The following is a 16,846-nucleotide window of genomic DNA, read 5'->3' on the forward strand; positions in this document are numbered from 1 at the left end:
ACCACCATAAGTGGCCATAGCTGGGGCCTGCCGCTGGGCTGGGCTGAGCTTGAAGACCAGGCGACATGGCTTTGTGTACAGAAGCTGCTCAGTGTGCTTACATTTACAGAACTTGTTCAAGTATCACACTGTCTGAAACAGGCCCAAACAAGCCACTGACAGACGCAGCACAAACAGTTCCTCAAAGGACTCAACACAAAACAAAACCGTGTGTGGGATTTTTTTTTTTGTGCCTGAGTGCCTCACTCGGTGAAGTAAACAATATAATTTATAACTCAGGGCTGGATTAAGACATTAGTTGTAGATCAGTGTATTTGGTCAATATTAAAATATGAACAGACTGTATGAATACTTTAGCATTATTTGTATAATGAGTAAAAGACCGACTGTGATTAAATCTGCATGTCACAACTTTCACTTAAGCAGAAGTCTTTGTTTTGTCATCAAGATTCAGACCACTACGGAGATAAATTATATTAACTTTTAGTATTTTTATCCTGTATCGTGCCTCAGTTTGTGCAAAATGCAATTTATAATTTGTTTTATTTCATCTTTTTTAAATGTTTGTCTCTACATGTCCAGGTTCTGTCCAGGTCCCATGGTCTATTAAATGTGTCTTTTTTGTTGTTTGAGTATTTGGACAACCGAACCAAACCAAACTGATTTTTTATCAACCAGCAGATACACAGTGTAACAGTTGCGTTGTCCCCAGAGTGTGTTGCAGACCCCTCTCTGAACAAAAATTTGCAACAAGTTTATGAGTTACACATGTTATCTATATTTAATTGTTCAGAATTTAATAAATAATCAAAAACACAATTTTATCTTAGAATTTTACCTACATATATCATTTGTATGAGTGTGTTCATGTCACACAGAGCTGTTTCAAAAGCATGTCTACCCTTCAAGGAGGTTTTGGGAACCAGAATCCACAAGTGATGTGTTTTCTTAGTGGTCAACAAAGAATGTACACCGTGCACACATTGATAATATGAAGATTTTTTCACAATTTGCTATGCAAGACTGAGAAGTTCGTCCTCTACAGCAGGTCACATGTACACAGTCTCACAGAAATATTTAGTTTCTGATTTTATAAGGGTAGATGATCAAACACCTGAACATGACAAGCATGTTATTGTTAAACATCTCATTCAAAGAATCCATGAGCATGAATCCGCTACTGTATGAGCCACCACTCCTCTGGCTTAGCTTTCCACACTACTGGGATTTTCTCCCATTCAGCCACAGGAGCATTAGTGAGTTTGGGCACTGTGTTGCGCGATAAGTCGGCATTCAAATTCATCCAAATGGTGTTTGATGCGGTTAAGGTCAGGTTTCTGTGCAGGGAAACCCAGAACCCCTCACACTCTACAACAATATCTTTATGGACCTCACTTTGTGCAGTTTGGGCAGCGTCATGCTTCCCCAAATGTTTACCACAAAGTTGGATGCAACGTAGTGTGTAAATTATCACTACATGTAGTGAAATTAGGATTTGCCAAAAGTGCTCAAAAAGGAGGGGACAGATGTGTCCACATACTTTTGGCCGGCCAGATTTGTGCAGAAGGGTCAGTTCATATTTCATGCACATTACTTTAACAGAAGCTGAGATTATTACATTGTGCAGATACTGAAGCTGGTTTTGCTCCTGTGTTACATGATCTGTTCTGATGGATGCAGCAGCTCACTGATCTGCCCTTTTTAATGAGTATTTAGAAAGAAACCCTTATACGTGCCAATAAGGTAAAAACCAACGGAAGAATGACTGCACCTTTAATCTGAGCAGATACTGTAGGTGTGTCTATAACACGAGCTGCAGACAATGTCTGGCTGGCTACTTAGTTTGTCCAGGCGGCTTGGCTTAAACAATTACCTTAGACAAGAGCCACATGTTTTTATGGGAACAGTTCAGTTTTACAGTAAAGCCATTATAAATGAATAGCTTCATGAAACAAATCTTCTCAACAATAGTCTACTTACACACAACTAAAATTCACAGATTCTTTCACTAGCAACTGAATGAACTTGAGGCATTTCAAATAAACTGTATAGATATATCAACTGTACCAACTATACTCATTAAGACAGTAGCCTTCATAACATAAACCCTCTGTACACCTGATTGGACAAACGTACCACTTGGTGCCCTGTGACTGGTATTCGCTTCTAATTTCTAAACAAAAAAGATAAAAATAACAGAAAAACATGGCAACTCTTTTGGAAACATTGAATTTCTCCAAACCTATCCACCTAAATTAGTTTCCATATTAATCTGAGGTGGGAAATAGGCCATGCAGCTGCAGAGTCACGCCTCATTTTACATCTAAAACACCTTGCGTTTTAGATGTAAAAGTTTTTATCTAAACGTTTGCTGACTGGTCCAGTAAATACATGAGCAAGCTGATTCAAATCTCAAGCTCCAGACATAAAGCTTATAGTGAAAATACAGAGAGGAAGAAATCAGATACATCTGTTGTTCTTTTGTATGTGTGCACACAAAGTCACAAACAAATGCCACTGAGCAACACAAAGGTTATCGTCGGTTCAAACTGTATTATTTGAATCCAAGACGGTTGTTTTCACTGCATCTTTCAGTCAGACACCAGACATGTTTTCTTAAATTCTTCTACACATGAATAATTAAGCTTCAGTTTAGAGATCAGACAAATGTTCTTATGCAACATTTGAAAATGAAATTAACTTTGAAAAACAACCACACACACACACACACACACACACACACACTATTTCCTAACTGCACCCGTTGGTTTGGCACAGCACACACATCTACCTTGCCTTTTGTGCCCATGACAGTAACTCAACAGGGGAGAAGCTGAATAAAATAGATGAAACATGAAGAGACTCTTTCTTGTTGAGGCATAGTTAATATTTTAAAGTCAGGGAGCACGTGCTGTCTGGACTGTTTGTGCATCCGCATCACAAAAACATTGCATGCATGATAACTCATACTGAAGTACACGCAAACATGCACAGCTGAAAATTTCCAAGCTGAATCTCCAGTTTCTACCTCTTTGAAATTCATAAAAAACATTATTTCCCCTGAGCTGCTCTGGGATTATGAAAACATAACGTCACAGTAATCATAAAGTAATTGTAAAGAATACAATCTCTGGACTGATCGCAGTAAATTATGCTGAGATAGTTCACTTAGTAATCACAGCAACTCTAATAAATTAAGTCTCTGTGTTTATTCAAGATTTAATCCATCAGTGTGATTTACTAGCAAAATAAAAAAAAAACAGCAGAAACAAACACAGTTATTTGTTGTGTTTTCAAGAATGTGTGACCGTCATGTCTTTATATTTCTACTGACTCACTGCATCTGTTTCAATCCTGTCTGAACACAGTGCAACTGTCAGCTTTTCTAAACAGTTTTTACTAAACCAAATTCATCCAGGCACAAACCCCACCACATACATACACGCTCACATGCACATAGACACTCATTAGCACTCGCACATAGCCTGCAACCCTCTCTATCCCACAACACCTTTCCCTTCAAAAATGCTCAAAAATCTTCAAAACATCTACATAAAACCATGATACAACCATGATCCTTCTGTGTAGGCCTCATGCCTCATCTTCAGCACTAATGTGCTCAGAGTTCATGTGTGTCTTAGTTATTCAGGTTAATGCTTTTGCCTGTGGGGCATATTTCCATTCTGGCTCCTTTTGCACACACATCCTTCTCCAATCTGCTGTGCCATTACTGTTCACTCACACTGCTGTCTTTGGTAGAACTACAGCCACACTGCTGGGACTACATCTCATGACATTCAGAGAGATGTGTCATGCTGTGGCATCGATTGTAAGCGTTTGTAACACATTCATATATAACTATAGCACAATGTTGCAGTGTAGGTCCTAATTAGTAGTGAAACACGAAAATCTAGGGCTTTGCTTCAAACATAGATATTATACAGCAAGCAAACAATAAAGTGAAGCTGGGGCTGCATTTGCTAAATCTACAACTTGAACAAAAGTAAGGGGCTGAGGAAAGAGGAGATATGTGCTGGGCTGTTGCTCAGGTACCTGCAGGTGAGTGTTTCATGGTACGGTTTGATGCTGGCGCTGCGGTCTCTTCGGACAGGCCCGGGCTCGATGGTGGGCAGGCCTGTGGCAGAGGTGGTGGTGGTCCACGTGGAGGAGATCCTCCTCAGAAGACCAGGGTGGAGACTTCGCCTCAGACGCTGCACACACACACACAGACACAAGAAAATATATACACACACAGTTACCACTACTGGAAAACCCTTCTCATCACTGTATTGGAAATGAAGACAATCTTCACCCATGGTTAAGTGCGGGAGTCAAAAAAAAAACATGGCTGTAATTGTGTTTGCATTTAGATAAAAGCTCTAAGAGCACTCCCACCTGTAAGATAAAGTAAACGCTTATTCACTTTGTCTCCAGTCAAATGGATCATCTAGATGGGACAGTTGTTTTTCCTGCATCTGCCCGAGATGAAACAAATGATGCAGATGATATAACTTGGAAAATCTTTCTTGATTGGACATTTTTGTTTTTCACTTCATCACAGAGAATCAATACCGCGGCCATCACTGACTGGAGGACATTGGCAGGCAGCTGTGCCGGGAATGCTACAATATTAGATGCAATGTCAGTATTGCATTGCACAGATTCATATCTGTCTTTTCTTTGCTCTTTCTCTGGGATTCCCAGTGGCCTGTGCCCTCGTGATGCCTCCATCTGTTCGGTGCCATGCAGCAGCTTGGCACAGCAGCGCTATAAACATGGCAGGCTCTCTCTCTCTCTCAGTCTTCTGCAGGGTGACCTAGTAAAGATCGCCTCAGAATCCTGAATGAGCCCATTCACAGAGAGGCGTCATATACTGAGTGCATGCACACACACTCGTACTCACACAACAAGGGTGTTGGTTTAGGTCACTCTGGGGGACATTTCACTGACTTACATTCACTTTGGCTCCATAACCATGACCTTTAATTTAAGCCCAATAAAGACAGAAAATGATTTTGATATTAAAATGTGCTGAATTCAGTTGCAGATTAACACACATACAAAAAAGCCCCCCACAATCAGTGCACACACACAGATCAAGCCATTACACATTTATGCACCACAAAGCTGCATATATGCAGATCCACAGAGCAAGGTTCCCCCCCCAAAAAATCCTGCATATGATGGTGCGATAAAAAATGTATTACAATATGTTTTGTTCAGAGTATGCTAAAACTGGGTGTATATATGTGAATATTTGAACTGTAGTATGACTTTGCAGCTCCATTGTTCCATTCTTTAATAAAAGCCCTGGAGACACACACCAAAAGCAGAAGCAACCGTGACACAGAAACACACACACATCACCATCGGCAGTTGCCTGGCAAAACCAGGCCATCCTCACAAAAAAATGAAATAAATAAAAAATTACAGCTGCTGCCAATGTTGATTCAAATTTAAAGTAGAAATATTTAATTTATTTCTATATCTGTTTAAATGAGGAAAGTGAACTCAATGTAACTTCAAACACTTTACAGATACTTGTGTGTTTTCTCATTCATGTTTTTTGATCGTACAGCATTGCATGTTTGTACAGCAATGTCATTTCTGCAGCACAGAGAATGTGCCCTGTGCTGGACAATGAATGAGTTTTGGAGAAGTGCTTGAAAGGCATCAGTATGCACCACGATGGACATCAAACTCTTAGCCAGCAGGCAGAAAAGCAAGCACAGGGCTTTCCACTCCTCCACTAACCGCCTTCACTCCCACTGCTATTCTCCTCACGGGCAGTTAGAGCTGGGCACGTCGTCTCCGGGGAGTTGTAATGAGTGCAGCCTCGCTGGCCACTCCACAGGCCCAGTTTGTCTTAGCTACTTTTACAAAAGTTCAGCCGAAGTAAAAATACACCTGTCAGACTGGCAGAGATGGCATGGCAGCCGTCGACCACACACCAACTTCCAACTCAGCCAGGAATAGGTATCCTCCTCAGATGAATAGCTGTATCCACAGCTGTGGGGGGCCAGTTTCATCCCCTCTTTGTTACCCTTTGAAAGATGTGCTCACCTTCATGTTGCCTCTTCTCTTCTACTCGATTCACACACACACACACACACACACACACACACACACACATACACACACACACACACACACACACACACACACTGTCTGGCTCTGCACATCTGTCATGTTGACACAGCTGTGGCTATGAAAGAGAGAACAGTGCTCCGAGCAGTAGACGTGCTCTATTTTTCTTCGCTCAACTCTATGAAAATACTCTCCTTCATTTGATGCTAAAAGCTCTGAGAGCAGGAAACACTCATTAGCTGAAACATGGGCTAAAAGATTAACATGTGTGAGGAGCGTTGTGTGGTGTATAAATCATTTGGCCTTAATAAGGTGGGCAGCATTTCCATCTAAGGATTACTTCAGCCGTTTCCAAATAAAATTGTTTTGTGTCTGGGCCTTGACTACTTTTGATTAACTATCCTGACTTTTGATATTTGAGTGAAACATCCCCACTTTCATGTAGGCTTCCTTGTGCTGCACATCTTACCAGTACATTGTAAATCATGACACCTGGGCTTCATTCATCTCTTTACCTTGTGGATGGATGTCTTCTCTCCTTTCTCAGGTCCCTCCTCTGAGTCGGAGCAGGTGTAGGCATCGCCGGGGTTAAGCAGGGGAGCAGGGCGTGGCCGGTGCAGCGGCTGGAAGGTGAGCTGGGTGGTTAGGAGGTTGCTGACGGCCCGCAGTGAGGTGCAGGTGTTGGGGGGCAGGGAGGGGTCAGCCAGCAGGTCTGTGATTAGTCCATGAGCTTCTCCCATCACTGCTATGTCCACCATGACAGTGGTGCCTGATGACTGTGGGGTGAGAGGGAGACAGAGAAACAAGAATTAAACATCACTGCTGCTGCAGCTTATGTGGCTTGATGCTAATGGCTAGGTCTGAACTATGTCAGCAGCTATCCTGTGACATTGGTAACATTGGCATAACTTGTGTTGTTTATCCTACAGAGTCCAACTATGCTGAAGTTATACAGTAGTTTATGTTTTTGCATTAACAACTTTATCTTTCTCACTGGTTGAAATCAACTTATTAAATGTACTCGAATACTACTGTTAAGTGCAATTCTGAGGTGTTTGTTCTCAAGTTAAAGTTGCACCAACCAATATTTTTATGTAAACAATGGGTCATACTAGTATTAGTGTCACTGCTCTCATCAGTGTTATTTGTGGCTGCAGCTGTTTTCAGTGACTGAAATCTCTGATAAACTCATACCTGCCCAGCACCAAACCTCAGTTTGTCAAAGTTAGTGATTAGCTAGTGAACACAGTGGAGCATTTAGCAGCTTGAGAGCCACATATTATCCTCAGGAGTTGGGTGCAATCAATAATGGATTTACATCAAAATCACCAAAACGCAATTTCAAATGAATACAAATGTTATTCTGTGTCTATTCGATGTGTAAACAGGCAGCTTTTTAGTTAACACGTTTGCCATCACAGTTTTTAAGGTGATAATATATCAGTGTAGTATTTACAGCACGTTTCGCTGCACCAGAGTGGTAAAAAAAACAGAGTTGAGATTCCACCTGAACTGTATGACGTCAACATTTTGGAGAGACATCTCATTGCCAAGTGTATTTCATTTGCCAAGATTATTCCTCTTCGCAAAGGCAGACAGAAAGATGCAAGATGCACGTATTTTAATTTAATGCTACTTTATATGGCTTATTTCTCTACAGCAGTAAAACATGACACGTCTATTCAGTACATTCAATTACACAACAATGTACAAAATAGTTAGCATTGGGTTAACCGACTAGCTTCAGCACTAAAGAGCAACTTAATAGCAGCTCAAATCTTGTTTTTGCTGACTTCCACTGGTTTAACCTCTCAACTTGCTGCAGTGATATAGACGTATACTCCAGGGTGACGTCATTGTCAGCTGTGGTTACAGGTGCAACAGAACACATTTCTCACCAAAACTAACTGCACTCTTCGGTGATACTGACTGTGATTCGATGTGCACAGGAAACAAGCGGAGAAGGACAGCTTTTCTCTTTAAATGCAAATTACCCATTAATGTATCAGTAATACATAATGGTCAAATATCATAATAAATGAAATCATAACACTGATGCGGACGATTCTGCCTGCACAATGAGTACTTTTACTTTTGAGTGTACTTACATTTTGTTGATAATTCTAATGCACTTTATGAAGAATTCTTGAGGCAGGATTTGTACTTGTCATTGATTATCATCACTTTGCCATATGTAACCTGGATACTTCTTTCACCACTGTTCTTTCTTCACTCATAAAATATCACAGCAACAACTACAACAGATACAACAAAGACTGATTTGAAAGCTGCCGCAGTTTGCATGCAAATATAATGTGGGAGGTCAATTGTAAAGCACAAAAATTAACATCGGAGAGGATCTTTGTCCCATGATAATAAAGAATGTTTTATATGAGGACATTGGCCGCGCTCACAGCCATAACCAAATCATGTTTCAAAGGTGCACTTAGCTCACATGGCGCAAAATTAAACAAATGATAACGGTAGACAATACCCAACAACAATAACAACAATATGAAAATAAAACAATAGACAATTGATTTTGGACCACTATTACAGGATCTCTATTCAATCATAGTGTCAGACTGGGATTCTGCCCAGCTTCATAAAGTCTATTATAGTTGTGGTATCACACCAAGCTACGCACACACAAACATGCACACTTACAACCCTTACAGCACATCAAAGGTTTCATTCTATACCTTATATGGCTGCTTTTCGCTCAGAGAAAGCAAACGCACGAGGAGGAGCAGGGAGTGGTTCTCCACAGTAGTAGGAGTTGACATACTAGCAGCCTTGTAAAGATCTCAACAACAACATCAGGCTGAAACATGTTCAGCACAGCTGTGATTACTTGATGCTTAATGAATGGACTCATTAGCAATGTCTCAGCAAGAATCCGACCTTTGACTTCCTCGCTCCTGACCTCTCAGACGGCCAAAAGCCCTCGTCTGTTCCTGAGCATCTGCCCCGCAGCTTTGAAGGCACCAATGTAGTGTGAGCCGGCCTTGTTTTCACAGGGTAAAGTGAAAAGTTCACAACCCACTCCTAATTGCTGTGCCTAGAGCAGTTGAGCAACCACAACTAAACACAGGTCAGTCTTGGCTGCCAGCAGAATTTATCTAATAAGCCCACGGATTCCCTGTTTTCCCCAAAGAATGTTATCAGATTTTTCTCCCCCAATGTCCCATTCACTTTGACACCAGCTGCCAGGCACCCAGAATTATTCTGTTTACACTGGCTAAGTGGCGAGAGGGTGACTTGAACAGCACGTGTGAACACCTCACCTTTCACTTGGGGCAAACAATGAAGGTTTTGTATTTTATTTTCCCAGTCATATCAGATAAGTCACTGTATTTATATAATTTTCCTATTGAAGACATCCCGTGGGACGTCTAATGGAACATTACTGGACAGATGACTATTGTGCTCCCCTCCTCTGCATCATCTCCTCTACTTCCCCCTCCCCTCTTTCCTATACTTTGCTCTAATGCATGCTGGGAGGATGAGATGTAAACACCTGTCTCTCAGCTCATTTACAGGCTGATTTAGGAGTTTGCTAAACAGAGGTTAAAGGAGAATATGGCTGCTGGAGAACATCTGGCTGGACAGACACGAGAGTGATGCTCAGTGGGTCTGAGCATGTCCAAGTACATGTGCGTGCACACACAACGTCATCTTCAACTTCAAAAAACCTTAGCCCTAGTTCTCACACAGCCAAGTAAAAACATAAGTACCATTAACAAAGGCTGACACGAAAATAGACAGTGACACTGGCGCATAAACAAATACAAAGGGCATCATCCTGAGCATTCAAACACACTTTGCTGAGGATGAGAATTGTGTCACTAAGCTTGACTAACTTGAAAACAGGTCCTAGGTGGCCGTAAAAGGGGGGGGAATGATGAATGTGTTGGGTTGGATTTTGAACTGCGAACAATCCACTTAATGCCCAAAAGGCTCCAGGTGCATGGGTAGCAATTGAGATGTGCACTTCTGGACACAGTGGGGCTCTTGCTTCCGCTGAGTGCGTCCTATTCTTGTTGAAAAAGTAGCAATACCTGTTTGCTACAATATACAAGCCATTACATCCTGCATTAGAAAGAATGTGATGTTAAAGTATCTACCTTTAAAAATCGTCTCTCTGAACTTCTCTACAGGGTTTTTGTGTGATGAAGAGTTAGAGCGTTGAGCTGTTAAACAAAGCTGACTGCAGGGAAAGATAAAGAATGTAAAGCGCTGAACAATGACCCTGGCTCAAGGTTTTATGTATCCCTTAAAGACGGAGTCTTGGCTGCAAGTTACCTCCTGGTGTTCCTGAAAACCTTAGAATCATCAATGGACATCCTGTAATGGATCAAACTGAGAATAAGTTACGTAATATCATTAGGTTATATAAGCACTTCCTGTCAGGTTAGATGATCAGTTTCATTCATCAGCCATGGCCACCTCTGCAGCAGCAGGCTTCATCTTCTCACACGAGCCCCACACAGTGACCCCTGTCTGGGAAACAGCGCTGTGAGTATCGCAGGAAAGAGCTGTTGGACAGATGTTATGATGGTGTGTTTCAAAATTCTTAATATTTCTCTGGAAGTATGATGGCGGATTTTCCTACCTTGGATGCATCTGTTGCGTTTGTAAAGTCCATTAAACACTGTGATCAAAATCAATGTATTTCAACTTTCCAGAGAGGCTGTATATGTGTTTAATTACAAATGGTTCCTCAACAAGCTCTTTTTACTGCTGCCCTACACCACAATCATATTAACACACATTCACATCTGGGAACTGTCAACAACTGTCTGCCACTGGCTCACCCTCCTCTCTGTAGAAACTTTTCTGAGAAATACGCTCTTCAGAGTTAGTCTGGGATCCAGCACCTCAGAGTGCTGCATGGAGGAGATATGTAACTACTTCTTTCTTAAATTACAGGGCAAAAAGAAAAAGTTGTCGCTTTGATCGTCCAAACAACAACTTTTTTGTTTTGAAAATGATTCATCATTCCTCCGTTTCCAAGTAAGATGGATCGATCTTTGGTTTTCTAGGCAACATACACACAGACGGCGGCCATGAAAACAGCTGGCAGCAGCAGGCCTGCATGTTGGGAGAGCGACAAACTGACAAGTCTTCATTCAGCCAGATGAATGACTGGCACACTGGATGAGCTGCTCTAGTGAATTTATGCTGCCTTTTGATGTTTGATTTTGGATGACTGAGAGGTTTTTCTTTTTAAGTTATATTTTTGAGCATGTTTTGCCTTTATTCTTATAGCCACAGCGAGAGACAGACAGGAAAGTCAGGGAGAGAGAGGATGACATGCAGCAAAGGGCCACGGGTCGGATATGAACCCGCGCCACTGTAGTTAGGACTGAGCCTTTATGGTACATGCTCTACCCCTGGGGCACCATGACTGCGAAAATTTAGGTTATAGGTAGATAATTCTTACAAATGCTGGACACAACTATAAAACTTTTTGGACAATGAAAAGAAGTCTAAACTATCATCTTGACCCAGGAACACAGAGAAGGTGTTGAAGCAATACTTTGACATGTTAGGAAATATGTTTATTTGCTTTCTTGCCGAGAGTTAGATAAGGAAATACCACACATGTCTTTATGGTAAATATGAGGCTACCACTCGCAACCAGTTAACTTAGCACACAGACTGAAGACAGGGGAAAACATCTGGGCTGGCTCTGTCCAAATGTAACAAAATCCACCCAACAGCACCTTGAAAGCGCACTAATTACCACCCTGTATCTTGTTTGTGCAAACCTTTAGATGGCTGGAGCGCTTCATTCATTTTTACCTGTGATATTGATCTTTTCATCTCTCAACTCTCAGCGGCAAACCAAATAATTAAAAAAAAAAAAAAAGCAAAACTAGTGCTTTAAATAAATGAAACAGTCATAAAACAACGCTACACACATATGTTGCATTTTAGCATTTGAACTGGTGCTCCTGGGGAAGTCAATGTAAACTATAGTTTCATAGCAGTTTAATACCTTGCTCAAGGGCACCTCAACAGCTGGGTAATATATGTATTCCATTTTTAAAATGCAGAAGCCTGTTTTTGCTACAGATTTACTGTAGTGACCTTGTAGTATTTTTTGGAACGTGTGGATTTTTTCCTGCTTGCAGCCTTTGGTGTTTTTGTGGCCAATTGTTTTGCATTTAACTGGCAGGAGGCACACTCCTAACCGGGCCCCCGTGCCAGCACCTTCGGTCACAAAACTACCACAAACCTGTGCGACATCTGTTCACAAGCCTCCAGCTTTTGTTGCTGCATTTGATAAAAGTGAATACAAGCATCAATAAACAGTTTTTATGACTCCTCAACAAGCCAATTCACATACTAAACCATGCACGGACGTTCTGTTATGACATTTTACTATGACTAACAACAGTGCACATGATCAATGTTCTTAATTGCCTGTGTGAACACAGTTTGGAAGAGTACGTCAATAGACATGCCATAGATTAACACCCGCGCAGCAGTTCATGTAAACTCAACCGAGGGCCAGTCAAAACAAACCAGCGACCGCTCCTGAAGAGTGAAAAGCTGTTTGTCCCTCTCTGTACTCAAGGTCCGACTCAGCTGTGTCTGAAGCTTTAGCTGCAGTAATGTGCACCAAAAATGGACCAGATAATATCTACAAATAATTCTTAGTGCTGTATTAATCTGGATATTTTACCAGCTCAATGGAGAATTGACTTGAAACATTTTATATAAAAGCTTATTTTCAATGTGTTTTTTGATGAATGACTAAATCGAACTACACTCATCCCTGAAGTTCAAAATAAATAATGTTGAAATATATTTGCTAAATGCTAGTGCTTATACATGCATCCACTATTTTTAGACCTGTCGCTTTAAACATCAGATACATGTGCAAAATTTCCATTTCTCATATGAAACATCGTTTACTTCAAGCAACGCCATCAATGGTCGCAACAACGCTGAGCGATGGAAATATGATTGTTGATGTTCCTGCTGTGTCCACATGTTTTTTTGTTTTTTCCAATAACTCTGCTGAAGACAGATGAAGTGCATTTGGTGCAACAAACAACAACAGACAGATCCCTCTGTCAAATGACGATTATTAATGGGATACACAGAGAGCAGGGTCACATATTTGTGATTTCTGAGACGGTTGTCTTCATGCACTTTTAACCCTTGACTCCCTCATATAAACATACAGTCCCGTAAGCCTCTAGTAAAATGACAGTGATATGTGAGCTTCTTGAAATTGTGCAATGGTGAGAATATAATGTATCCCAGAGGAGAGCTGGGATGCCTCAGGGGCCTACTAGAGAAAGAAAGGTATTTGATTCTCTTAGTAAACACATTTCAATAATGTAAGCAACTCTGGCTCTACTTAAGGCACAGAGATACACACACTGTGGTGCTGGCTTTGCAATTAACCCCACGCACAAAGCCTCACACTCTGAGAAATGCTGAGCAAGAAACTATTTTTTTAAAACCATTATTTTTTCTCAGGTTGATTTCATTTACACAGAACTCTCAGCATGTTTGAAAAATCATTACCGTGCAGTTTTCTATTTCAGTGGCAGCGCAGTTAGTTTAATGGCCCTGATTACATCTGTCGAGATGGATTAGTTGAAGAGGAGCCTGGGAGATGGTGATGTTCTCTACTTAGAATAACAGAGCAGTGATACAGTGTGAATCACAGCAGAACCGTAACTCAAAACTCCACTGAGACACTCCTCGCTCTCTGCCTCAGCTCCTGCAGCCAAAACTACGCCCAGCAGTGTTACACTTCGCACTTCCAAACCAGCCCCCCCCCCCCCACCGCGACCCAACTCTCCTCACAACCCCTCCGTCAGCTAAGACTGAAGCTGTGCTGAGCCAGGTCCTCAGCTGCAGCCAGGATACAATTACATGCTATTACATATTTTATTAAAAGAGGGGGGTGTGTTGAGGGATGTGGGGGACATGAGGGATGTGGGGGGGTGGTGGTCAAAACAAAACAAAAAAGAATAACTGCCTCATTAAAGATTTACTGGAAAAGGTCAGGCCAATTGACCCCTAACATGCAGCCATCTCATCTCCAAGCAGAGGCTTGTTTTTCCTTCCACATATTTCAGGGTGTTTGATTCCAGCAAAGGAGCCAATGAAGATTAAAAAAAAAAAAAAAACAGAGGTAGAGGAACAGACACACAGACTGGTAGAGGCAGAAGCAAGAAATGAAGAACAGAGCAAACAAAAGAGATGCATGAGGTAAAACAGATGGCTTATGCTGAGCGACGAGTGAGCGATGATTTACCACATGATGCAAGTGGTTAAACATATATCCATCATCAGCAGTGCAGTGGACACAGTCATGAGTTTTTAAAAATCTTGCGAACTGAATATGCATACTATAAATAAAACCAAGTTCCTCAGTTTCTCTCAGAGCAATGGCACCAGCTCAGAGGCATGTTACTGTTCCATGTCAGAAAAAGTAGCAGCTTGAAAATTGCTATGGTCTCTGTATCATTTGTGGCAAATCCAATTATGATCTGGGCAGATGACAGTCAAAAGTGCAGGTAGTTAAATGTTTTAAATTTAGTCTTGCCACAGGACCCATTACTTCACTGTCATGATAGGACCAACCAGAGAAACGGCAATGACCTTTTTCAACTAACAAACCCGCAGTTTAAGAAACACAAATCTGAAATGTTTGAAGTACTACAGTGATTTTGAGAAATCTTCAACATGACTGCAGTGTCTGGACTTGTCTGCTTGACACGCCACTCCTCCAGCCTTTCTGTAATTTAGAATAACAGTCACAAGATCCGGGCCTACAAACACTCTTTTCTCCGATAATCTCCACGGGTAATGTTCCAAAACCAATGTGTTTTCAAGTCGAATACAAATATTTAAATAGCTCTTTCCATACATAACTTCACTGTCAATTCCTAAGCTAAAACATCCACCACAAGCTTTGGACAGGAAAAAAAAGAAAAAAAAGATGCGGTTTGGAAATTGAGCCTGCTAATGTGCGCATGTTGGCGAACGCAACACAGTGGAGATCAATCAAGCGCTCTGGTCACTGGCTAAAGAGCCCAGTGTGTGATTTACGCACGCTACGAGGTGCCATGGCTCAGGGAAGCGCTACCAGCCTCTCTGACCGTCAACCTGAGAGCAGGGGAGAGCCGAGCTGAGGGAAAACAGCCACGAGATGGAGAGAGATGCCAACATAAGCCTCGACTTCTTACACGTCCTGTCAGTCTCTGGACTGTTACAGGATTCCACTGACGAACGCATAGCACCAGTCCAAATAAAAAAAGACTGAACTGACCACTGAGTTTAAATGGCAGCTTAGGGAATGCATCAATCAAAAAATATGTGCTTGCCTACTAACCCCACATAACAAATTGATTTGAGACTGGGACAATATTTCAAAAGAGTAACACGCTATTTGAACATTTCTCCACTCTGAGGGGATGATACTGTGAGGAACAGATACACAACTATATGAAATTATACAGTGTATAATTTGATTTCAAGCCCAATCCTGAACTGCACAGTTATGCTCACTATTCATGAAAAATCCCCTAATTTTCCCTCCAAACATAACTTTGCGGTGTATTCGTAGCTACCCAAGCATACTGTACATTGTCAGCACAGACACACAGTCTATTCATTTCTAAAGGATATCCTCCTGATAGGAGAGCATGCAGTCCAGAACACACACATACTGTATATGGTCATTGCAAAGCCAAGGGCATTGTCCTGCCCTGTGGCTCTGTAGCTGCTCAATACATCAATTCCCAAACACACACACACACACACACACACACACACACACACACACACACACACACACACACTCACGCCCATAATGTGGGAAAGGTAATCTCTGGGTTTGTGGCTGTATGTGTCTACAAGCTGCGTCTCCTGTGACGAGTCCTTCTAGTTGCAATTCCCCAGCCTTTAATGGCTTGTGCAGCGCCTTACAGCCATCTCACAGGCCTGCGTCCTTTACACTAACAGAGGACAACGAGGATTGTGGTGGGAAGTGACACCTCTGGACATGCTGTTTAACCACGGCTAAAATGAGTGGGTGAGCAGGCCCTATTAGTGGTGGGATTTTTGCTATTTGCGTCATTTATAAGGTGTGTGTAGGCGATTGACAGAGATCCTAGGTGTGAGTGTGTGCGTTTTCCTGTCAGCTGTTTATCATTATTGTTATTACTGGTGTGTCTCTTTTTCTGTGGACGGTGCTAACCTGTGATCCTCGGGAGCCTCTCTTGTGGTCCCATTCTGAGCGGGGGAGCATCTGTGGGAAAACAAGAGACAGAAACATGTTCAAACCGCAGTCCTGCACATCCTGTTTCTGTTAGTGTCCTAAAACAGAAAACACCATAATGGAGATATACTGCGCTGTAGCGGAAAAGAGGAGGAGCAGGAGTGGCGATGCAAAGAGCTGAGGAAGTGTGGGGGGAATGGAAACGCTCATAATTGCAAAAAATGGGTTTTGTCTATTTTTTTCACTTTCCATTAAGCACAGACGTCTAATGCAATTTCACAGTCAGGTTTGGTTTACTTTAGCTCCTATTCACTGCCTAAGGGGCTGGTAGAGGTTGAGGATTTTTACGCTGTCTAATTACCAGCCACTGTGTCCTCCCACAGGCCTTGTAAACCCGTTTTCCACTTTCTTGGGAGTCACCAAATACATCAGCGCAGCTCTGTCACTGATTTTTGGTGAACACATTGCAGGAGAGCCAAGTCAACATAACCCCCCCCCCCCCCA

General features: G+C 41.8%; 1 protein-coding gene across 2 annotated transcripts in view; it reads right to left on the minus strand.

Moving 5' to 3' along the window:
* Positions 1-16,846, minus strand: part of LOC111661656 (cGMP-inhibited 3',5'-cyclic phosphodiesterase 3A) — a 73,857-nt gene that overhangs the window by 18,340 nt on the left and 38,671 nt on the right. For both annotated transcript variants that reach the window (XM_087176323.1, XM_023415306.2), the window contains exons 2-4: positions 16,322-16,372; positions 6,603-6,863; positions 4,054-4,211 (exon numbers count right to left, since the gene is read on the minus strand). In XM_087176323.1, coding sequence (XP_087032449.1) covers positions 4,054-4,211; positions 6,603-6,863; positions 16,322-16,372 — 470 coding nt within the window. The remainder of the gene's footprint in view (positions 1-4,053; positions 4,212-6,602; positions 6,864-16,321; positions 16,373-16,846) is intronic.

This window comes from Seriola lalandi, unplaced genomic scaffold (genome assembly GCF_002814215.2).
Source record: "Seriola lalandi dorsalis isolate HSWRI2012SDOR001 ecotype SW California unplaced genomic scaffold, Sedor1 jcf7180002054548, whole genome shotgun sequence".
NCBI lineage: Eukaryota > Metazoa > Chordata > Actinopteri > Carangiformes > Carangidae > Seriola > Seriola lalandi.